The following is a 24,433-nucleotide window of genomic DNA, read 5'->3' as shown; positions in this document are numbered from 1 at the left end:
AACCAATATGAAAAATTGGAAATTTGACTGTAAAGAGTTTTTCAGCAGTCTGGAATGTGAATGTATGAAGGCACACACTTCGCATTGGGAGCTGTTTTCATCACTCATCTGTAAGGGCAGAGACTTAACACTGAATTGTTAAAAGGCATTTTTTAGTACTAAACATGTAGATCAGATAGTAGATGTCACTGATCAAGCACCCTTATTATGTAGATGTTTAACTATAATACAGGTTATTAGTAGTCCCAGCTTTATCTGCAGCACTTGCTAATTTCTTGCAGTTGTCAAAAAGGGAAAAGCACACAAAGATTCTTGTACTAATTTTCTTTAGTAAAGACTGTGTAAGCAAAGGAAATGCCTGCTTCTCTGTTTATAATCTGTAATTATCTTCATATATTCCTAAAAAGTCTTCTAAAAATCTTTGTTTTAGAAGTTAATGCCAGTTACTACAATATTTTTATATTTGCGGAGTTAAAATACAACCAAACTTCTTTTCTTTTCAGAAAACACCCAGTACAGACCTTTCAGATATCCCTGCTCTTCCTGCAAATCCTATTCCTGTTATCAAGAATTCAATAAAATTGAGATTGAACCGGTAAAAAACCACCTCAGGGGTCCATAAACAGTATCTGCCAACTCAACTTGTTGTCTTCTAATGGTAGAAAAAAAAGGAGAACGGAGGGTGCAAGACTAGAACATAATCGCAAACGGATTTAGGTATATTTTGTGCACTTCCCTTTCTGGACTAAAGTCGCCGCTTGATTGGAAGTCCAGGTTAGTATGTGAAGCCAGGAGTACAATTAATGTGTTAGCAACAGTTACATTAAATATTTCGAAGGATTACTGCCTTTAAAAACATGAACACTATTTGTAGCCATATTTAACATTGATTGAATTTGTTTGATGCATTGTTTCAAAATTGAGATAAAACTGGCATAAGAATCCCTTAAATGCACTTTTATGTACTTTTTTATTGGAGTATGACTAATTTTAGATCTTTAGCTGATAAACTTCCATTTTATTGAAGAATCTCTTCAACAGTAGTAATCTGCAAATTGGATGAAATTCTGTGATATACTATACATTGAAAACAAAGTGTATAGTATATTTAGTTCAACTGCCATCAAGCAGCAGTAAGTCTTTAAAATGTAATGTCAAATCTTGGGGTCAGAAGACGTAAGTTGAGAAAGTAATTGGGAAGTTTTGGTATAGATGGGACATGATTAAGACGTGGTCTACTTTTATTTATAGTATTGTTTTAAGGTGCATACAAATCAGCAATCAAACAGTAAATAAACTTTCTTTTGAGCTAATTGAACTCCTTATTCCCTTTTTTAATCCCTTTATTTCTTGGGAAAAGCTTTTGCATTTAATGTTGGGGGTTGTTTTGTGTTTGTTGTTTTTTTTTTTTTTTTTTTTAATTATTTTTTCAGCTAGTATGCACCATATAGGACAATAGTTATTTATACAGAATAAAAACAAGCCATGTACTCATTTGGGTTCCCTCCTGCCCCTTACCTAGTTGTAATACCTTGTGGCCTCTAGGCACAAATTCAAAATTTGTCCCATGACTGAAGTATTTAGGTAAATATTGTGTGCCTGTGAAATACACCACCTGTCTTGATGGCCTTTGAATCACTAAATATGATTTTTGTACACTCCATAAAGGTCCCATATGCATTAAAAAGCTTAAAATTTTAAATAAAGGCAAAAAGATTTTTCCCGAAGAATTTTAACTTTTTTGTTTTTAGATAGTTCATCACAAATAGTTTTACATACTGAACAACACCAAATTTTTAAAAATCATATTTCTAGTAAGCACTTGACATCTAGTAAGCTCTCTTAACCCTATTTTTTGTTCTTGTAGTTCTATCAAAAAAGTAACAACTTTTTCTTTTGAAAGAACTGAAGCTCTCACAGCAAAGAACAGCAGTATTTGAGGAACATGAGGGATACCAACAGTAATACCAGATGTAGATAACAAACTTCATGTTACTATTACTTAAGTCTGAAATATGTGGGATGTCAAATCATACTTCCCATACTTTGATTAGCATGTTTTACGAACTCCCTTCTCCCATTGTGCTCCATCCTATTACACATGCATCTTTCATGTTACAAGTTAAATTACTTACACTCTTCCCCTTATCCTTCTAAATTAATTCTCCAAAGTCAGAGTGTAGCTTATCTTCTACTTAGGCTGTGCAGTAACTGAAGGGGTTTTTTTTTTGCCATTTGTCTAAGATGTCTAGTATACAATATTTCTCTTTTCCTTGCCCTGTGCAGCCTGCTGTCGTCCACCCCCCAAAGAAGGTTATATCTTAACAGTTGAAGTGTACAAGCTGTCTGTGTATTTTGTGTAGCTATGGAGTTTAGATTGAAATTGCCAGGCACAAATTTAGTCTTGTCATTTTGTTTACACATCGGAAAATCTTTTTCATTTTATTAAACGTTTCATGTAACTGCACCCAAGTTTTGCCAAGCTGGAAACTTGGAAACTTTCTGTATAGTGACTTTTTAATTCTAGTTTTCATAACCTGGAGATCAGACTGTTGCTTTCGCATGATGTACGTAGTGTCTCATGACTGGAGTTTGCTTTGTTTTATAGTATCTGTACTCCTTGTATTTTTCAAGAGCTATTTTGTAAACAGATGATGTATTTCTCCATTGAAAACACAATAAAAAACAGCACAATCCCACGGTTGTCTGATTTTTCTGAATGGACTAAATTGGTTTTACTTTCTTAATTCTTGCTTATCTGTTAAATTTTCTGCTAAGGCAAAATACAGTATGGCCTAAAGGAAATATAGTAGATAATGCTTATTTAGTGAACCTTCATATATGTTTCCTATAGGAAGTGGAAGTAACACTCAGAAGGATGTTGGGTTCTAGCTATTAAGGGCAAGTTTGCGGATTGTGCAGTGTCTTGGTGGGGGCAGAGTTGCCAAAAACACACCAAACATTTTAAGGGCATCCATTCCGTCTCTACGTCCTAAAGTCTTGAAAGTGGACAAAACTAGAAGAAACATGTGCCTAAACAGTTTGGGGGTGCACTATTTTCTGCAGAAGTTTGAACTTTATTTTTTAAAAGCATTGCCTTTAAGAGTTTTGTTAAGCTTTTCTTGCAAGTGCCTATTCTTTATGTCAGCAGATGGCACTATTTCTCTTCTTGTCAAGTAGTTTGAGCGTGTCCTGAAATAAAAGTAAAAATTACAAGTAGCTGTGCATCACTTGATTGATCTTTGTATCAGCATGAGCCCAATCCTCTAAATGCTTGATATGAGTAACTTTAATAAGTAGTCTCCTTTTGACTAAAATTTCTTTAACTGCTAAAACCACTAGTGATTATGGTCTTCATACTATAATTGCCCTGCCTAAAACGATAAACCTTTCTGTTGTGTATATTTTTCACAGCATGCAATTGCTTGTCTTGTTTAAAACAGATTCATCATCGTTATATCCTGCCCACCACATCTCTCTTTTATCACAGCTGATGATGTTATTTATGGCTTTAATATGTCTTTTCTTTACTCTGACCAATAAAAATCTGCTAGCAGATACACAAATTTCTGTTTAATATTTTTCAGTTTGCTGGCAATAGGTTTCAATAGCTTTTCTCAGTTGCCCATCATCAACCTCCTGAATTAAGTTCACTGACTCATAAGGATCTGCAAACAAGAAGCTGAAAATTACTGTTGTAGCCAAAATAATTAACATTAATAAGCCATGGTTTAACAGATGGCTTTAGACATACTGATTGGAATCAGACATTTGAGTTGATGAGTTCTAGCTAAAGTTGTGCTTCCTTTCTGTAGGTAGTATGTGTGCATGCTGCTTCTTATTAAATGCACTTCTTAGTGCGTTTCTTAATTTTAGGGGTTTTTTTTGGTTTGGGTTTTTATTAAACCACAGATTTTTTTAAACTTGTAGCTACAAGTATGTGATAACTGCATAGTAATGAATATCAATTGTTAGTAAATGTATCTTAATGGGAGAATGAATTTTATTGACAGTAAAAGATGAAACAGTTCTTCAGCATCTAGAATAACCAAAAGTAATTCAGAATTACAAGAACACACACAATATTGATTCTGAGCCAGAACCTATACTTAAATGCATGAAAAACTACTGTGATAGTTACTGAGGAAGCAAAATATGTTTATCCTTATAAGAGATGTTGTTTGGAAGTTGTGTGCATTTCTACAAAAGGTATTTTGCATATTGTAGTGATGCTGGCATAATTTATGTAAGTTTATGAACACACTGGTGAAGTACCTTTGCTATGATTCATCGCTCTTTGCCATCATTGTGGCTGAACAATACTTACCAAATTTCATCACTTATTATGCAGGTCTCGATGATACAGTCAGAAATGCCTGAATGCACATACATTAGCTGAATACTTGGTAGGTTCACTTTTTTTATAGATCCAGTATTCATATTGGAAAAATGTCAGTAATAAACTGATTCTAGTTTACTTTAATAATCATAGTAGAATTAAGTGTCTGTTCAATAGAAACAAACCATCTTGGTTTTGTAGGTAGAGGCAGATGCAGTTGGATATGTCTACAAACTAATCATTTGAAATATCTACAAACATCTAATACTGTCACCAAAAGAATGCAAACTTTAATGTGATACTTCAGAGGACATGTTTTATTATGAGAGAGATAATATGGTGAACCACTGCTGGACTGTCCACCTGTGTTTTGGATATTTAAACTAAGGTGTGTTTTTTTTTTAAATAAAGTTTAGGTATATTTTTATTGTTCTAACCAAATTTGGGAATGCTGTCTTTAGGTAACTTTTTTTTCTGCCTTCCATACTTAACGAATTAAGCAGATCACAGATTCTATGGAGCAAGTCTGGATATCTTAATTACCTCAGTATTTTTATGCTCTCTGTTCTAGTGCAATGTTTAAAATAAACTAAGAATGACAAATGTCTTACATACTGTATTAAATTTTTACCTCATAGAGTACTGAATTTTTAAAAAATCAAATTTAAGGGTATAGTAATGGTTGGGAAAAAATACTGTATGGTGTATGTAGATATTATTAAGCTTTGGTTTTGCAATAAATTACTGCCTCTAAATAAGAGCCAGGAAAGTAATAGGAAAGGATAAAGAGGAAAATTTCTGTTGATAGAAGGTGATAAAAGCCCCAGCCTATTAGGTAGGAAAAGCTGCATTTATTTATTTAACTTAAAAATTAACCAATGCATTTAAACTGCCCCATGATCACTGTGGCCCACACAGATACTGGACAGCATACAAGTGAAAATGCCATTTTTGCTCTCCTATTTGTGATCTAGGGTTCCTCTTTTCTGTTTGTATTTTTAGAAGTAAATTGCCTGAATAAGGTCACTGAAGTAAATTTTTACATGCCTAAAGTCTACACATCATATGTGTTCAGTTCATCTAAGGTTATTTCTGTAGCACTCACTTCAGTTAGGGTAAAACACTAACCTAAAGCAGATAAAATTATTAAAGTTGAATGGAACGTTGGGTCAAGTACCCTTTATTGACTGGGCACTTCAAATGGCATAAAGGTAACGCTGGAGGCAAGGTGGGCAATCCTTGATCTTTGAAAAACAGCTTGCCTTTCTCCCCATCTCTCCCCAAACAGAAATTTGATTCTAAGTAAACACAGTAAATACAATATTTCTTAAAACACCGTGGAAGAGTTGCACTGTGTCTTCTGCTCCAGCATTCTCCACCCTGTGCCCTGAGCGGTGTTTGGTGCCGTGTGCTTCCAGAAATCTGGCATGCGCGCTGTCCTTGTTTGCGTTCTCAGTCTGCAGCGGAGCTGTTAATAAAGAGATTGATGATAAAGTTGTCAAAAAGAGACAGTTGGACAGGACTGCTCACCATGAGTGACAGAGGGCACGCTCTGCCTTCACAGCCGAGAATGCTGCCCCCAGCAGAGAGCCGGCCATGCCTAGACGCTGTGCCAAGCCTGTTCAGCGCATGGGGAGAGGAGCTGCAGCTTGTACCAAGGATTTCAATTAGATTTTGAGCTTGTGCTCTTAAAGTGGGATTTCTCTTATTTATGATCAGCATGCAATTTTATAAAAACTTGATGTCCTCTTGAGAATAAACATGGTTTCATCAGTGATATAAAGGCTGAAATTTTTGAGAATGACCTCCTAGGCCTTTTAAAATATTTCATTGTGGTCTGGTTTAGTGAAGTGCAATGGAGATTCTTAAAATTAGCATTTTTTGCTTTTGTGGGGAATAAATGAATTATACATGTACTCAATCTAGATATTAGCTTCCATAGGAATCTCCTGCCAAGATATCATAAACTTGATTCAACTCAGTCACTTGGTTGGAATAAGAGAAGCACAGGATGATGGATGGAAGCATTCATTGTCTCAGCCACAGTTTATCATCTAAGTTTTATCCCTCTACAGTGTAAAAAACAGTGAGACTGATAAAACATTTGATAGTTTAGGCCATCTGCTCACACAGTATATTAGAGTTATTAGTGATTATTCCTACTGTTTCTTAGCATCACCCAGAACAGTGTGTGGACTGTCTATTCACTAGTGATCACTCTGATCACTAAATGCAGTATCTCAACTGGGAGTATTTTTTTTCTTGTAGTATCTAGTCCTTGTAGGTAGTGAGATAAAAAGATCCTTACAAACTGAGTCAAGAAAAATGCCTTAAAAAGCTGTTTCAATGTTTTGCTTTTGAATGTATTTATGGGAAGATGATCAATCTTTTTGGTCTGATTGCATTTTAAGAGGTGGTAGATCATTTTCTGTAGACAAATTGTACAAATATTAGTATAGACTTTTTCTAGGATATTTCCCACAGGACATCATTTCACTTTTTTTTTTTTTAGTAGTTTGCTGTTGAATTAATAAATTCATTCTTTATGTGTTCTTTCTCAAACAACAAAACACTAAGAAAAGAGCTGCTTCTGTTCAATGAGCCTTTGACTTCAATAGGGATGAAATAATTTATAGTAATTGCTGTAAATAAAAAGTGTTTAATTAATTTAGTAGCATTTTTCTAGTAGTTTGTGTTGGCACAAGGAATTTTTTCCCTCTTTTTAAATTTTTCATCTTGACTTAGGCTACTTAAAAAAAAGGGGCAAAGTTTGTTCCATGAAAATGCAGGCTTAATTTTGGAGAATCTCAAGTCTGTAAATTAATTGACCTAAGAAGACTTTTTTGGTTGTTTTTTTTTTTGTTTGTTGGTTTGGTTTTGGTTTTTTTTTAACGTAGGGATATAAGCAAACTCACACTTGCATTTGTGTTTGTTCTGAAGGTGTAGGAATTGGTTGATAACCTCAGCCATGGTTGTTTTAATAGGAGTTGTCTAGCCAGAAGCACACCAGATGTTCTGTCTTTGCAGATAAAGTCAAAATGCAAGTTTGATCTAGCACCATTAGGATTTTTTTTTTTTTAATGCTTAAAGAATGCTTTTATGTTTGATTAACTATTAGCTGTATTTTTAAAAATGCATGGAAGTCACACTTTGAGTTGTAATCACTGTGGTGTGTTGACTTTTCCTTTCTGGCCTGTTAGATTTTCAAGGGTAATCTGAGCATTCATTAGGGAAGTAGGCTTCTAGGTTTGTTTAAAATAGAGACGTCTTTAGCTTTTATTATTTTTTAGTGTTCCAGTATCACTAACTTTTACTGTCAGCACCCACTGTTATGTGTCAAACTGAATGAAACATGCCTTACCTGGCAACATCAAAAACTTCCAAAGAATTGTGAGAATGAATTGTCCATTCTTGTGCATTCCATCAATGTCACATGTCATCACCGTGTTCTTCAGCTATTAAAACCTCATTTTGATGCTTCCTGTTATGAAATTATTCTAGTGGTTTATTTCCTTCAAAATTAAAAGGAAGGTGTGCATATTATTTTAAAGGTGAAGCAATTTTTACGTGTCTCTATAAGAAGTATATAATGTGTCAGCAAACACACAAATCCCAATAATAACTCATCACTACGGTAGTTCAAAGCAGATTGTTTGAAAGGCTGGCTCACAGCAAAGACAAAACTACATTCTGATCCTGACTTGGGTATGTGTGACCTTGGTAGGGCTAGTGACTCCTTGCTTCAACTTCCTTATATAAGAAATGAGATTAGTCATTATCAGATGTTTCACAAAGACTGACTGTTAGCATTTGAGAATGTCTGGGAATTTTCATATAGTAGATACTTTGTTCCATTGGGTTCTCCTGTAGGCATGAATCACATACCACTTGAAACTCATATGCTAGTTTTCCAGTCTTTGTTTTGTAACAGATATATCATCTTTATGTCTTGCTGTAAATTAGTTCTAAGGAACATGAAGGAGGAAAGGTTCCTGTGCATGCTATTAGAACAGTCTTCCTACAGAGGAAAACAACAAAATTGGGTGACTGGGTGCTGTTCTTATATGAAGACACACTGCATCCTATTTTGCCTTTTTAAAAAAAAGTATTTTAATATAAACACACAGACCCACATTTGGTGGTTTCCCCCCCAGGAAAAATGGAGGTTTAGATCCTAAAAGCTTTATGTCTGTTTGCCATTCTGATCATCAGCTATTTTAATCCTATCCTCTTCTTTCTGTTTGCTTGTATATGGTTTGCAGGCTTTCTAGCTCCCTGATACCTTGCTGGGATGCATATTGAGTGTAACTTACCTGAAAATAAATTTTAGCTACTCCTTTTTTCAGCTTCTGACAATACGAACTAAAGATGTTGCTATGATTTGATGTTAAAGTCCTCTGTGCAAATTAAGGTGCAAATGAGACCAAGTATTGGCTTGACAATACTGACTTTATTTGTAACAATACGCATGTAGGGAAAAGGGAAAGTGAGAGAGAGCAAGCAGGAAATGGTCACCTCTGTGGATCCCGCAGTGTCCCGTTAGTCCTTCAGTGCCTGGGTCCCCTTTGTGGTGGCAGGTCCACCCTGGTTCACTCCCTGAGTCACTTTTCTATGCTCCCTCATTCGCACAAGGTGAAGGTAGGGCGGGGTCTCGTCGTTGCACATGTTCTGGTCTTGGTTTGGTGGTTGTCGGGGGTCTGCTCTGGGGGTCATACAAGGCAAATACCCCCAAAGTCAAGTTTGTGACCCTGCTTGTGCAGTTTTCCACTTGTCCTATGACACAACACACTAGAAGGTTGCTGCAAAAAGTATCAGGTTAGGTCCTGCCTCTGCAAGGCCAAAACTGAAACTTTGCTTCTTTGTTTCTGCAACAAGTTTCTCCACAAAGGTCAATGTTTTCTGCAACAACTTTCACCACCGAGCAATTGTTTAAGGCACATACCCTAAAAGTTATTAATCCTTTCCTTACAGATGTAGATCTGTGGTCTATTTCATCTTGTAAACCAAACCAGTGAAGGTGTTGAGGATGTCTTTGGAAGACTGGCTTCTCGTGTTCAACTCTACAAATTTTTCTAGATGTCCAAGCTCTAGCTGCTTTCATATGGAGGCATATGTCTGAAAATTGGAGAAAAGATTATTGTGTGAGTCTGTTCATGGTTTGCATTTAGGTTCTTCACAAGGGTAATTGCAAAGCGTTTTTTTTTTTTTAAGGCCAACTTGATTTTGAAGTGCAGTTTACATAGAAAATACAAAAAGAACCTACCATTTCTATTTTTCTGTTGATTAAAAAGAAGAAAAAAACCCCCCAAACCCAGTTGTTTTCTACTGTATGTCAGAGCAGGAGGAGGCATTGCTTTGCTCCACCACGATGCACTACCTTGTTTTATACAGACTTTAGCCTAAGCAAAGAGTGAAAGTTCAAATTCACCACCTTTTGAGGGTCAGCCTGGGCAACACCACGGAAGAAAATCCAGAAGTAACACAGGGACTCCTCTGTCATTTTGACAGCTAGTTGTAGAGTGGCTGACTTAATCCAGAAACAAGTGTCCGTACTCTTACACTAGCAGGTAGGATGTGCCCTGTGGTGATCCTATTTTCCCTCAGATCTTCTGAACACTTTCGAATTTTTTGTTTTTGCTTCCAGCACTCTTCTAAGTAGTCCTGGTATTTTGAAATAACTCCTCCTATTTTGTTCTACATGGGGGACTGAACTGAGGCCGCAAAATCGAAACCTAGTGGGGAATTATGTTAATGTGTGCTGTGCTGAACAATTGATAATAATGCTTTGCTTGCTATGCACATCTTTTATCTCATTATCCTAGCCTGTCTCTGTAAGAGTCACCACAAAGTATCCAAAGCTTGGCCTCTTTATTTGTATATTTATATGTCTGTTTTTGTGGGAGGTGTTAACTTGCCCTTCCCACACGAGCATGTTTAAAACCTTTGTTTCTGAGAGACAGGTTGCAATAAAAACCTGTGAATACAAAAGGTGGGCTTGGCTTTGGGTGGGAGGGGATATGCCATGAATTGAGCAAGTCCATCTTCAGCTGGCCTGGTCCTGCCTGGAATAGGAGAGTGTTGCAGTATCTTAGATCTCTTCTGTGAGCAATTCTAAGGTAAAACTACTTATCACCAGATTAGGAGAAAAATTATGAGAACAGTGTCGTCTGATGGGGATGCAGTCAGCTGAGGAATAGAGTTTACTTGGGAACTTGGATTTATTTCTAAATCCTTAGGGAAGAGGTTAATAGCAGTGACCTAGATGCTATAGCATTAGGATCCTTGGGGAAAGGGGAGTTTCTTATTTATTTAAGCACTGGTTATATGCCTGCAGATATTAAATTCAAGCTCTTCTTCATAAAACAGTCAAGGGAAGATGCTTCTCAGTGTCCATTGATCAAAAAATTACAGTATATAAAAATACTAAACTCTATGTATGTGCTGCTAACTGCCACTGGGAGTTTTTCTGTAGAGTATAGAAACACTCTGGAGAAAGGACTTCTTTTGTGTTGGAGTTGAAATATAATATATGTCTTCCCAAGCGATCTTTTACAGCTTTCTAACTGTTTTCAGATCTACGAACTGTGGTGGCTGGTTCTGTACACAGTGGAACATGCGTGAGACTTTATTTAAACAGCCGTGTATATTCCTCTGATAAACTAGAAATTGAAATATGGACAATACCGATAGGAGAAGCTGTTTGTCCAATTGACTCTCTTGGCACCTATCCATTTTTTTTCTCATTGACTTTAAAATATTTCGGACCTTTCATCTGGTGATCTCAAAGCTTTTTGCAAATATTAATTAAGCCTGTTGATGCCCCTGTGAGCTAAATAAATACAATAGGTGGGGTTTAGATGGGTAAATGAAGATACAGAGTAGTTGTTTTGTGCAAGGTCGCCTGCTAATTCAGCAGTGGAGCTAAGGGGTGGAAGACTGGCTAAGGGGGAAGACTCCCCTTTGCAATTGCTAGGGTTAAATCAGATTCTCCCAGATAAATGCAAGCAACAACCAGACTTTCACACGGGGAAAGGCTGATACAGCACCCTAATTGCAGTTTGTATTCTGACAATGACTAGAGCTTTTCTACAATACTAAATTGTTCCTAGTCTTTGCAGAAACAATTATCTGTCTTGTGCAACTAGCCCAGTGAAAGAATTAAATAGTAATAAAAAAAAAGTCACGACGCGACACTGTAGTTCTCTGTGTTTAATATTTCCTGTTTTTACCTAATATCTCTTAAGGCATGTAAAACATGTCTCTTCATGACTTGCTTATCTGTATCCAAGAAGATGCTATTCAATCCTTGGAAAACATTATGTATCAAGAATGGGACTAGCAGGAATATTAAAGAGAGATGAGGAAATAAACAAAAATGGAGATAGGTCTCAGAGGACCTTAAGCTTAGTACTTGCAATGAGTTTGTTTCTCGTAAGAACTTTATTGGAACTACCTTGTCACCTGAACACAGAAAGCACATACATACTTTTGCTGCTAGTTTGAAAAATGCAGAAATCTGACTTGCAGTTCACAGTATGTGGAAAGAGTGTATGTACAAAATGGTATATCACTGGTCTTGCCTTGAGCAGGGTGACTTTATTTCTCATAGTTCTTTTAGTGCATGAAATGTCCTTTTGGGAGGTGTCAGACTTGTAGGCTCTGGTTTGAATCTTCTTGCTAGTAGAAGAATAGTTAATGCTGCTAGTTAATTCAGTGATAACTTAATTCATCAATAAATTTTTGCTTTCTGCATCAATAAGAACAAGTGAACAGCGTCCCAACTCTGCTGCTGTGTTTCTGAAGAGATTGTTGCAGATGCTGTGCTGCTAAACTCACACCTTGCAGTGCAGACTGCAGAGGGAGATCTCCAAGCAGTTACAAATTAGCTTCTGCAGGAAGATTCATACTTTATATGCAGTGTACTGGTCCAGGAATAAACACCTCCAGTTGTTCTGATACTTGCTGAAAATGGCAAAGCATTTGGTGACAAGCATTTTGTAGGCTGCTGTGGGGCCTTGGGAGACAAAGGTAAATGTGTGAACAAGTTTTGTTCTCCAGTCAATGATTCTTTTGCTTTTTGGTTCTGCCTATTCCTGATGCAGAAATAGGGACATAGCTTAAATCTGGAGTTGGGAAGTGGAAGAAGATAGACTATTACTGCTTGAAGAACTGATCACAGATACAGTTCTATCTTCATATAATTTTCTTGAAGGTTTGGTTAGGGAACTTGATGTAATATTATACACAGGCTTGTTTTATTATAACTGCATTGTGTTTGTTGTTACTTTTCAGTTTCTTTTTACACTTGGCAAAATACATTGGTTGATACCCTGTGGAACACAGCCATTTCTGGTCTGGCAATCAAACAGTATGTCAAGTGCAGTGCAGTAATGATGGAAAGCTATTAGGTCAATAACATCCTGTGCAAACTCAGACTGATTTGACCTTAGATATCTTGCTTAACTCAGAAGAGCACACCAAAATTATTGTGATGGCCTTTGTTTAGTCAGGAAAAAGAATTAATCCAAATCAGACCCAGAAAGCACATGGTAGGAATAATCTTGCAGAGTATAGTGAAAGGAATAAAGATTTTAATATCTTTTTGACCAACTCCAGTTTGTAAGCTAGAACTGAATATCTAACTTTTTTTTTAATGACCATATAATGAGTATACATCAGTCTAATTTTCAAAATTCTGATTTGAAGTTCTAATTATCTGCACAAATGTCTATGAATTTATCTAATGTTTGTTGTCTACATCTCATTCTTAAACACTTTTTTTCTGAAGTACATGTTTAATCAACTGTACATTAAAGAAAAATCTCTATCAAGCTGTCTCATGTATGTTTTTCTGATTTGGGGGGAAAAATCCTGAGAGATGAGTTTTGCATCATGATCTGAAGTTCAAAGCACACAGATCCTGTCAGATTTGGATGGCAGACAAAGCAACTTCTTAAGATGAGGAGTAGTTTCGGTAGGCTTCCTTCTAAACCACTGAGACACGATACATCTATTGGAAAAGAAAGAAATGCCTACACCTACTACTGGCCAGGGTACCTTTTATTAGTTTGCTGAATTCTCTGGCACCTATTGAGCCTGAGCCTTGAGAACACCAGAATGGGAAGGTGTTTGGCTACTGTGTCTGCAGCAATGCTGCAAGGGCTGGATGATGCAGCTAAGATACTGGACTTACACTGTGGAGAGGACCACGATGCAGTACATCTGAGAGCTCCTAGACTTGTTTGTGAAGCTCCCTGCAGTCAGTGCTGCCGTGAGCTCCCTCCTTCAGTCCGTTGCATCTCATTAGCAGTCCTTTTCCGTGGAGTGTAAGAAACCCCTTTTGACCGGGGCATGTTGTTTACTTCGAAACCTGTGTACAGCTGGCATAAATCCCTCCAGGCTGTGGTCAGAGCTGGAAGCTGGCCATTAATACAGGCTGCTTCTTTGTCATGATATAGACTTAAAGAAAAGAAAGCAGGTGCCCTCCTGGCATTTTATAAAGAGTCATTCATGAATATAAGATAGTGCATTTTGCATATTAGTGTGAGTGCCAATATAAACCCAGCTGTGTGCAAAATAAAGTGAAATATGTATTTCCAAAACTAGGCCACAGCTTTTCTATGGCGCAATCTGAAAGCATTTGAATCAACTTTGCATATGCATAGCCTTTTCTTTTAAAATTATATTTTTCCTTGGTTTTTTCCCCCTAGTTTTTTCCCCCCTCTCTTTTCTTTCTTGCTTGCTTTCTTTTTTTTTTCCCTTTTTTAAAATGTGGTGATTTTATAACACTTCTCCCAAGGTAATAAGACAATAACATGAACAAAAGCAGAGGAAAACATAGGCAGATGCCACAAAATGCATCTTGAATGTGCACCTCTGTGACAACTTTCCATCCATTTCTCTGGTTCCAAACCAGAACTCTTCTCTTGTACTGATGTGGGATTCTGTTCTTCCAGGTGCAACTTTTTCTGAGAAGATAGTCAACCATTTTGCTTAGCATTTTGTTATACTTTAGACCAAAGTCTGCAAACCTAAAAGTTCTTGTGCTCCTTTTCTGTCCCAAAGGTTGAAAAAAAAATGAATTTTTAAGATCCCTTGTATGCAGCTGGTACTGGGCGCTCTCCATGGTGAAGGAAGGAGAAATAAGAGGAGATAAGGGAGTGCAGGGAAAGTAGAAGAGAACCCTCTGGACTGTGGTGGAGTTATCCACCATAGCACATAAATATCCAATAGGTAGAAAACATCAGGAGTCATCTCTTTTGTGGGTCTGAGTGTAACTTGTCCCTTCATGTTTACTGTCTATTTTCTTGCTTTTGTTGCTTTCACAAATAGTGAACTATTTTAAGAAACCCTTGTGTGGAATAAAATAGATGTGTCCGGGTTTTTTGGGGTCAGGAAATTATAAAATTAGGGGTGTTGGGGACATCAGAAGTATAAATGGGCATTCTTCCCTTTTGTCCCAAGCATCCCCTGCCTTTCCCTCTGCACAAGTCCAGGGCAGGAGGGGTTATTGCTGGGGAGTTGATGGGTCAGGCTGTAGTGTCTGGCTGTGAATGAAGGTGAAAATGCTGGAGTTTCATCAATGAAGGTATCCAGGTGCTGTATCAGCCTGTGTCCCTGGGTCACAGAGGGAATTGGTAATGCAGCAGGAACCACAGGCTGTAATCCAGGTGCTGTAATCCAACCAGCAGATGCCACCTTTTTTTTTTTTTGTGCACTTCTCTTAAATCCCATAATGGATCCATCTGCATTCATATGCAGTTTAAAAGTCTGATCTGATGACAACTCATTTCTCTGCAGCAATTGTGACTGACAGAGTGTGGTGCTAACAAAATGAGAGGCATTTAAAACTGGGTGTATGCACTTGTGAAATGAAGATGTGGGGGTTCAAGATGCCCTGATAGGAGAAATTAATCTGTGTCTGATTGATTTTGATCTATGGTTAGCCATGTTTTGCTTCAGGAGGATTCTTTGGTTTTTTGCTAACAGGCACTTGGCTTTAACAATATTCTTTCACTCTGGTTCTGGTAGATTTAATAGCATAGTTGCTAAATTGAGTTTAGATAGCTTATCCTGTATATATTTAGAGATAGGAAGTTCATTTAGGGATTAGGGAATGCTTCTTGTATATGCACCATTAAGCATAGCACATCTGGTACTGAACTAGCAATCAGCAGAATATTGACAAAAGTTATAAAGAAATCTTTTTTTTCAAGTGAACACATGTTTATATCTGAGGTCTAAAAGCTTACATGACACAAGAAGTATCTCCAAGAGTTGTAAATTAAAACCAAATTCGTACTGTGCTTGTATGAAATACCAGAACTGATCTTGGTTAGAAACTGTTGTAGAGGGTCAAAAGATTTGGTGATACAGAAAATCATCTTACAGCAAAGAAGACATTATAGTTGTAGTTTCTGCTTTTAAGAGAGAAAGAGGAGCTTGTTTTCTAGTATATTGAAGAAGCTGAAAAAGCAGTAAATTGTGAGAATAGTGAAAAGGGAAAAATGAAATACAGACCTTTACATATTATTTGTTATAACTGGAGAGTCAGGCCTCTAAAAGTAGCCTTCAGTGCAGCAATTAAAGTACAGCATTTTTTCTCTTAAAGCAAACGAGCAAACAGAACAAAACAAAGTGCTTTAAATAATGGTGAAACCGTGAAAACTCCTGGATTGTCTGAAGAGAGACAGAATGACCACATTACAGCTGCTCACCAGCTGGTAACCAAAACCAAGGAGGGAGCAGTGATGGCAAAGGGGATTCATCCAAATCGCCAGGTTATCTGGTCTTTATTCATAGCAAATGTAATGCTTTATATTGCAATTAGTGGAAAAGTGATTAAATCTTTGAAACACGGAGATGAGCCTTTCAGACATGCAGGTGGTTCTTCTGAAACGCCTGTTTATGGAGGAGAGATCTGTGTGTGTATATGCATGGGCAGCTCTACTCCCACCAAGCAGCTCAAGGAAGATTTTGTGGACTATTTATATACTTTATTGCAGGCTGCTTGCTTTCGAAGTGGAAAAGCTGATTCATGCTGGTGTGGAAGCTGATTGTGCTGTCAGTGGGAGACGCAAATTTGAGGTACACGAGGATAATTAAGCAGGAGATGTGTACAGTTCAAAACCAGGGCTCTGTTTCTCTAAGGGAGATGTTTGTGTCAGTGTGTGGGGCTCAACTGCAGGTGTCACTGTTAGATCTCAAATAATGGGCTGCTCGGCGGCTGCGGCTGCAGTCACAATAGGCTCTTTTTTCTTACCAAAGTCACACTTGTGATAGTAATGTAAAATCTAGCAAATGTGTAGTGAAGTGTGATCGGCTCCGGCTCTGTGTGAGTGTCTGTGTGTGCACGTGTGCTGCCGTATGCACTGAGGGGTACCTGCACACCTACGGTGGGAGGGCATCTCTGCCCCCGGACACCCCACCAGGAGCTGCCTCAACAGCAACGAGCTCAAACGCCTCTGCAAATTAGACTTGCAACTTTTATTCGGAATGTTTTGAAATCCTTCCGTGCTTTAGGATGGATATTTAACTTCTCTGACCCTTAGCAAAGTGATGATGAAATCTTTAATGTAGGCAGCAGCTGAAATTGTTTACTGTGATTTGTAGTAACTCAGTAATTCCGTTCTCTGCAAATGAATTTGCTTGGATTTATTTGTGATTTTTTGTTTGTTTATTCCTTTTTATTTTTTGTTTTTGAGTGAGCAGGCCTGATTCTTCCATCATTTTAATTCAGATAATGAATAAAGTGCTGCAAGTTTACTCTCTCTTTTTTTATTATTTTTCCTTCTTTTTCCCTAGCTCTTTGACGAAAAAAAGAGGGAGTGAGAAAGAACTGAAGAAAGGGAGTTAAAAACTCTTAACAAACTCTTCTTTGTGTCTAATTTGAAACTACTATATTGTTTAGAAAGCAGCAAAAAACCCATAACAATTCCGGGTGTATTTTGGAGTAGCTCCTCGATAGCTTTTTAAACGAAATTTTGAGAGAAATGCAATATTTTCATTAGGTACCAATCTCCACAGCCTGTTCTTCCCCACCTGGATACCATGCCTTCGACACTGGTAGCCTGGTACATGACTCTGATTGCTGCCTGTATTAACATTTATGATGCTTTGTTGTTTCTTTCTCGGCGGTAGCTTTCCTGAAGTATTTATGCAATTTATGAAATATATCCCTTGTCTAGATCACTTTATTTCTATTACCTTATTCCCAATTTTCACTTTTAAAAATGTTGTGTTACACACCTATGTGGGATTTTTTTTTGTTTCTTCTCGAATCCTGCCAAAATCTTTGGATTTTAAAGCAAACAGGATCTTAAAGCAAATGTATTTGTGAGACTGAAAATTACTCCTTCCTCAAAGCAGACAATGGAGTTTTTCACTTGCAAAAATAAATGTATATATCACTGAGTAAGCTCACTCTAATTGAATCCTGACCATTCTGGAGGGATTTAGCCCTCCTTTTTTAATTTTTCTCTAAACAAAACCCAGAAATGAGAAAATATTTTGAGGTGGGCAGGAAAGGGAGGGGGAATAGAAAAATAAAGCAAATAAATTTTTGAATAAGAATGACCCATGTACTGTGACCAGAGGGCAAATGCAAATGTCTGTTTTCAAACACAGACTCGTGCATTCTTATTAGGGGTTCGTGACTGTGCCTCCAAGCACATCATTACATATTCATAAGTGTGAGGAAAATAGACTCCTTCCACATTCAGGTGTGTTCAACTAAATGCTACCCCTTTAATCTTAAAGAACAGCTCATTTGGTCTATTTTCCTCAGTTCACAAAGTGTTAAGGGAATATGAGATAAAAGATGCACACACACAAAAAGAAAAAGAAGCAGCAATATTCCACAAAGATCTTTTTAGTGTCAACTTAAATGCACACAAATAGCAGATGATGATCTCTTTTATTGGACTAACATTTATCCACTAATATCCACACACTTTTAAAACCATTGAGACCTCCTCTTCAGGTGTTCATTTGAATAGAAATAGCTGAATGAGTGTTTTTATAATTGATCCCCTGAGTACTGAATGTCTAGTGCTGCATAACCAACATTTTCCCATTGCTGATTTTTTTTTCCAAATTGCTACTCTGCAAAATTAGGATTTTGTATAGTTTTGATAAGAAAATTAACCTTCCAAATGCCAGATCCCCTTAAGTTACTTAGGAACTGGTGCTAAGGTACAGTTGGAATGCTTGTTCTCAAATGGATTTTTTATGTATGTGAAGAAAAAAAAAATAGCTTTTTTTCATGACATTACAGAGGAACTAGAGGTCTCCCCCCTATAAGTAGTTTGAAAGTTGTTTGTTTGGGTTTGGTTTCTTATCACTGTCCCCTAGATAAATAGTTGTCATCTTTACACCATGCTTAATGAAATGCCTTTGCTTTCAACAGCAATGCAGAAAGTTCGTAGTACTTCATTGCTACTGTTTCACTTTTACACTGAATGGAAAGTCTGATATATTTTTAACTTTTTATTTTTTAAAGTCACTTTAGATTTTTCTTGCAACATATATTGAGTGTCCTAAGAACTAAATTTTCCAGAGACAGTGTAATTTTTTTCTTTTTTTTTTAATGTGAAAAGTACTCCTCTAATGCTTGCAATTTTGAACATGGATTTTAAAAATACTGATCTTATTGTAAAGAAAGAGAGCAGCTGAAGTCTAACAGCATGCATTACAGGTGGCTGTTCCTTCAGTAGCCCCTTGAAGGAAATAGAATTCCTAATTGATATGAAGTCATTTTGTAGCAGCAACACCTGAAGAGTAGAGAGAAAGGGAAGAAGATATGATAATGACTGTGTGATAAAACCGGTTAGCATTTGTGTGCTATAGTAAACACTCATGAGTATAAAGAAAGTACTAGCTAGCCACTAGAGATATCCACTTATGTTCATGATACAACCACTACAAACTCACGTTCTATCAAACTAGCATCAAGCACAAGATCCATCTTTAATTAATTTAATCCTATAGAGCTGTGACTCATTTTATTTGTGACTGTACAGAGAGAAATTACTTTCCATACTTGCCTTGAACTTCAACCTTATCCTTCTCTATCAGTCATATTGAATAACACAAAAGCACATGCTCTGAAATTCATGTCCTGGTTTGGTTTTTTTTCCCCTCCAAAGATTATTCAGATCTTTCTACATGTGGCTTACTCAATAAAAAGCACAGAAAATTCCTGCCCCCACTCTTCCTTCTTTAGGAGAAAGAGCGATTTCTGATGCAGGGCAAAAAAGCTTATTAAATGAAAAGTCTTTTTCATCATGAGTAAGAAACATGGAAATTCTAGACTAAGGCAGAAAGATTTCTTTCCCATGCTTGGTTCAGAAATGAACAAACCATGTCCCACAGAGGGCCAGTGCACACAGGGTAGTGTATTTTCCCTTTTTTCCCCCCCCTTTAAAAGTGTGCTTTGTGGATATTACAGATTCTGCGAGTGTTGCTACTGTGCAGCTCCTTGCTGTAGCAGTAACCTATTCCAGCTGCTCTGCAGGTGTCATGGCACAGCAAGGATACAACTGTGCACACTGCTGGGATCAGAACTGCAGTGAGGGTGCCACGGTGTTCCTCATGATGGATTCACTTCCAAAGTTCGGTTCTTGCAAGGAAAAATGCAAACGTTCTTTTAAGCATTTTTTATCTTTCAAAGAAACAAGGTCAGAACAATAACCCCCCCCGGGAGAGGCAGACAGTGGTGGGAGTACCATGAACCTTTAAAACAGCAAATTTGAAGGGCAGGAGTGCTGCTTCTCACCCTGGGTGACCAAGCTTGGTGTGAAGTTGTGGTACTGCTGCATAAGTCACGTGTCAGGGTTTGTAACATCTCTGACATAGCCATGAAAACACATGGATTGAAAAAACACTGTGGGCATCTTGGTGGCACCTTTAAGGTGCAAAAGGCTCCAGCATTCATGGGGGCCTCTAATTGTCAGCTCCAACTGTGATTCTTCTCATGCACGGGGAGGAAGGGGAGGAAGTTCCTCCGGTTCTGCTTCAAAACAAAACATCTCACTTTGTCCTTCAAAAAAATTAGAAAAAGCTAAAGGAGTGCCAGAGCTAAATTCTAAGATCTAAAGGAAAAAACCTCTGGGGTTCTCTTTACCAGCAGGCTGCTGCAAGGCTATATGTACCTTTGGTCCAAGTCAGGCCTTCTGCTTTGGGATGCATCCCAGGGAAAGGTTTGCTTTCTTAAAATTCTTAGGTGAACCCTGTGTGCATGAAGTAGAGTGACAAGAAATAAGTTTTGCTTGTCAATTAAATATGCATAAGATTTTCTCTGGAGAAAAAAAATACATTTTTTTTTAAACACATTATCAAAAAAACAAATGTAAGGCTTCAGCTAGGTTTAAAATGAGAAACGTGTAAAAAGGACCTGGAAAAATCCAATCCTGATGCCTATGTGAAGGAGAATCTGTAGTCTCCCAGGTCTCTCCACCCCTAACTATCTCCATAGGTAATTGTGGAATTCCTCATCACAGCCACACTGTTTTCCTGCTTTGGTGGAAAATCTTAAGGAATCACAGAGTTTGTTTTGACCTGCAGACTAAACACAGCCAAGCTTTCTAGAGAGGTGCTATTATCTCGTTAGATTTCCTCTTATCCTTGTGGTCATTTGTCAGTCTTTAAGCTCTCTGGTTTGTTTATAACAGAAATCTTGGCCTCAGCAAATATGCATTTGTAAGTTTGAGAATCTCTGTGTTTTAAAATAATATGACTGCTAAGTTGTAGGCACACAAGAACACATCAAGTTAAACTTCAAGTTAGATTTGGATCTATATCCAGGTTACTGACAGGAAAGTGCAGCGAAATAATAGGGACAAATGCCTTCAAATTGGCCAAACAATTTTGTGATTTTTTTTCTTTTTTTTTTAACTGCCAAAATTGGGCAGATCTCAGGCAAAATTTCTATGCATTGCACATTTTTGTTACTTCTGACTGAATCTGTGCATGCTCTGACTTCTAAAATACAAGGCCTCCAGTGCAAGACACAAAAATCAAGACAAATCTCAAACAGTTTCATCTAGGGCTCTTCCAATCTTGCCCACACAAGCTCCTACCTTCTTTGTGAGATTACTATTATGCCTGCTTCCTATTTTTTTCCCTTCAATATTTCTGTTTTCTCTCACACAGAATAGGAGAGAATAAGAGAATTAAGTGTCAAGAATTATCTCATTTTAATATATGGGATTTCTGTAATCGGAGCCTGCTGCCAGACTGCCATTCAGCATAGCCAAGTTCCTGTGTTTTATCACTAGCTTTATCAACAAGGCCTTTGCTAATTCTTCAGCGTCTACAAACACAGTCCTTGTTATTATTTTTCCTACTCAAATTCAGTCCAATAGCTCAGTTCCAGCATGAAATAGCACTGCTTTGGCAGTAGATTTCAAGGTTTCAGAGTCTTGTTGCCCTTTGCCAGTCTTGGCTTGCATTAACTCATTCTGCCACCTTTTGACTCACCTTATTCTCCTTTTACGAATTTTACTTCACTGATTGAGTTCCTGCCTCACCTTTTGTGCCTTTTACTCTGGTGTGGAATAAAGGATGGATCTCCTATATGAATATTTCTTGTGCCAGGCCACCTTCCTCTGGTAATGGAATTGCCCCTTGCTGCGACTAAACAAGGGAATTATTTTCCACCCTCCTCTCCCTCACAAAGTCACTTCTAGCTCTTAATTCCACCTTCCTCTGCTTCTGTTGTGGATTTATCTTTCTTATGGTCTAATAATAATAATACTTACCTGCCTCTCACGGGTGTTGTGAAGATTAATTAGTTAATGAGCTCTAAAGATGAAAAGTGCTGCATCATTGCTAAATATTATTGTTGTTCTTATCCTGTACAGATTGAACTCATCAATATCGGTATTTCAATTATAAATCTCACCCTACCATTTTTCAATTAGTTTGACTAGATCATGTTATCCATCACTCACTCTACCCTCTTGTTCCTCTGGCTTATTTCTACCTTCCTGCTTTTGAGAATAAACACATAAACACCATATATATTCCTGTAAATAAATGATTTACTTTTTATTTTAGAATGCTTCCATCTTTTTTAATATTAAAATTTAGAGCCCACAGCAGTCACTGAGCAAGGCAGTAGTTCCTGCTCCTTTACCTGAAGTAAAATCTTCTTTAAAGTCTGTGGCATTAGCTACTGCACACAGCAGAACCTCAGCAGAAATCACCTGACCACCTGGCCTCCAATACCTCTCTCCTGTTGGATCACCATCATGAACCATATTTTTTGCCTTCTTTTAGCAGTTATCTTTGAATCCATGAAACTTCCCTTTGCTTCTATGGATAGCAGTGGATTTGCTGAGTGAAACAAGAACTAGGAATTCCCCAGAACTTTTCAGCTCATGTAGAAACTTCCTGCAGTGCTGCTATCATGCAAGTCAGAAAGTACCATGCCTTGTTATTCCTTCCAACTGAATAGAAGATGTGCCTGACTGTACTCTTTGAGCAGAGTCTCCAGTCAGCCCCACTGCTTTTATTCTTGTTTATCTTTTCCCCTTTCAGCCATGGTTCTCATTCTGGTTTTGGATGCTTCTCAGTCTCATATTCTCTAAAATGTTCTGGGAACATATCTTGGGAATGTAGATTTTTCTGTGACTCTGTGTCACCTACTCCATCTTTTCATCTGTTCCTGTCTCTTAAGCTACACTATCCTGTTGCAGAAAACATGATGGCTCTTGAATAAAAAATGATTCTTAATCCTAGCTCCTAGAAGTTCCCTGGGTACATGTAGTAGAACCCTTAAAGCGAGGGCTGCTGTGCCATAAGCATGACAGGGAGGCCAGCGATGCTCTGGTTTGGGCTCAGGGTTTCCCTTTGCTGTGGTGTGTAGTTTCTGGTGCAGCAAGCAAGGATTGCTTGGGAGCAACTCCAAGACTTTAATTTCTGTGATGAGGCGAGTCTGCAACTCCCTTGAAAAAGCAAAACTATCCCCCTTACCCTGAACACACATGTGGGAGGGGACAAAAACTTGTAACAGCGGCAAACTGCCTATTTACATCCCAGGCAAGTGCCCTCAGCCCCAGACTAGAGTCAGGCTCAGCTGCCCTCTCTTGCTCTCCTCGGAGCTGTTCCACTTTGTACAAATAATTAAATAGTCATTGGGCCTGGGAGAGGCCCAATGGGAGGCATCTACAACATCACTTGCCTCCCAAAGGGAGGCATCTACAACATCACTTGCAGGAAGGGAAGGACACGATTAACCCAAACTGCTGGCAAAAGAGCTTCAAACTCATCAAACTCTGTCAGATATCTTAACTCTCCCATCTCATGGCTAGACCTTGGGAAGCATAATCTTACTTTGGAGGGGCATTGTCAGATGAAGTAGAAATAATGCTGGCTGAGTTTAAACAACAACCATATTTGATATTTTCTGCTGATTGAGCTGTCCAGTTGACTGGAAAGGGCTGACAGCAGAGAGAGCCCTGGTCTGAGCAGAGCAGCTCCCAGGCCAGCTGGTGAGGGAATGGGTCTGCGCCAGGTAATTATTGCCTAGTGCAGAGGTCGAAAGCCTCAGAGAGGCTGATGTACTAATGAAACACAAATGGGACATCTGTGTTCAGGAGTTCAGCAAAGCACAGAAAACAGAGCTTTGCCAGGGATATCTGTACTACTGAAAGCAAACTCACTTTCCAGAGCTAAGGGAAACCCACTGAAGAGTGAAGGCATAAGAAAGCCTTTTGCATTGGACCTTTTTTTGTTTGCTCAACAGATCAAAGGTTTCTAATGATTGCTCTGGACACTACAACATTGCAGAGGGGAAGTGGAGGCACTGAATAGTGTGATTCCAGATCACATGTGGATATGAAGGAGGGATGAGAGGAGTAATAAAATAAAAGTTGAGGTAAATGAAGTTACTGGGAGCCTTTGGTGACAGGAAAGAACATCAGGGTATTGTGTGTGTGTATGTTGTTTATTCTAACTGGCTGTAGTTACAGATACAAATGTCAGCATATGAATTCAGGGTCTGTCTTTTGAGGCTTGCATAGCCATGTCATTAGAGCTGAGTTTCAAAAGTTTCTCTTTTTAACACTGGGAAAAAGTGGATGTATTAGATAG

The 24,433-nt window shown here is 37.9% G+C and overlaps 1 protein-coding gene and 1 long non-coding RNA gene across 8 annotated transcripts in view; one reads left to right on the top strand and one right to left on the bottom strand.

Moving 5' to 3' along the window:
* PAPOLA (poly(A) polymerase alpha) overlaps positions 1-2,699 on the top strand; it is a 44,071-nt gene extending 41,372 nt beyond the window's left edge. For all 6 annotated transcript variants that reach the window (XM_048305643.1, XM_048305642.1, XM_048305641.1 and 3 more), the window contains exon 22: positions 504-2,699. In XM_048305643.1, the coding sequence (XP_048161600.1) occupies positions 504-599 (96 nt within the window). In that variant the 3' untranslated portion in view covers positions 600-2,699. The remainder of the gene's footprint in view (positions 1-503) is intronic.
* Positions 2,700-8,475: 5,776 nt separating this feature from the next.
* Positions 8,476-24,433, bottom strand: part of LOC125326944 — a 32,156-nt gene continuing 16,198 nt past the window's right edge. Inside the window, exons 2-3 of one of the 2 annotated variants that reach the window (XR_007204079.1) lie at positions 20,491-20,568; positions 8,476-9,454 (exon numbers count right to left, since the gene is read on the bottom strand). This is a non-coding gene — a long non-coding RNA (uncharacterized LOC125326944). Of the gene's footprint in view, positions 9,455-18,317; positions 19,111-20,490; positions 20,569-24,433 lie in introns of those variants that run through there. The other variant, XR_007204080.1, reaches the window with a different exon arrangement.

This window comes from Corvus hawaiiensis, chromosome 6 (genome assembly GCF_020740725.1).
Source record: "Corvus hawaiiensis isolate bCorHaw1 chromosome 6, bCorHaw1.pri.cur, whole genome shotgun sequence".
NCBI classification, from domain to species: domain Eukaryota; kingdom Metazoa; phylum Chordata; class Aves; order Passeriformes; family Corvidae; genus Corvus; species Corvus hawaiiensis.
This window is presented reverse-complemented; position numbering and strand designations above follow the sequence as displayed.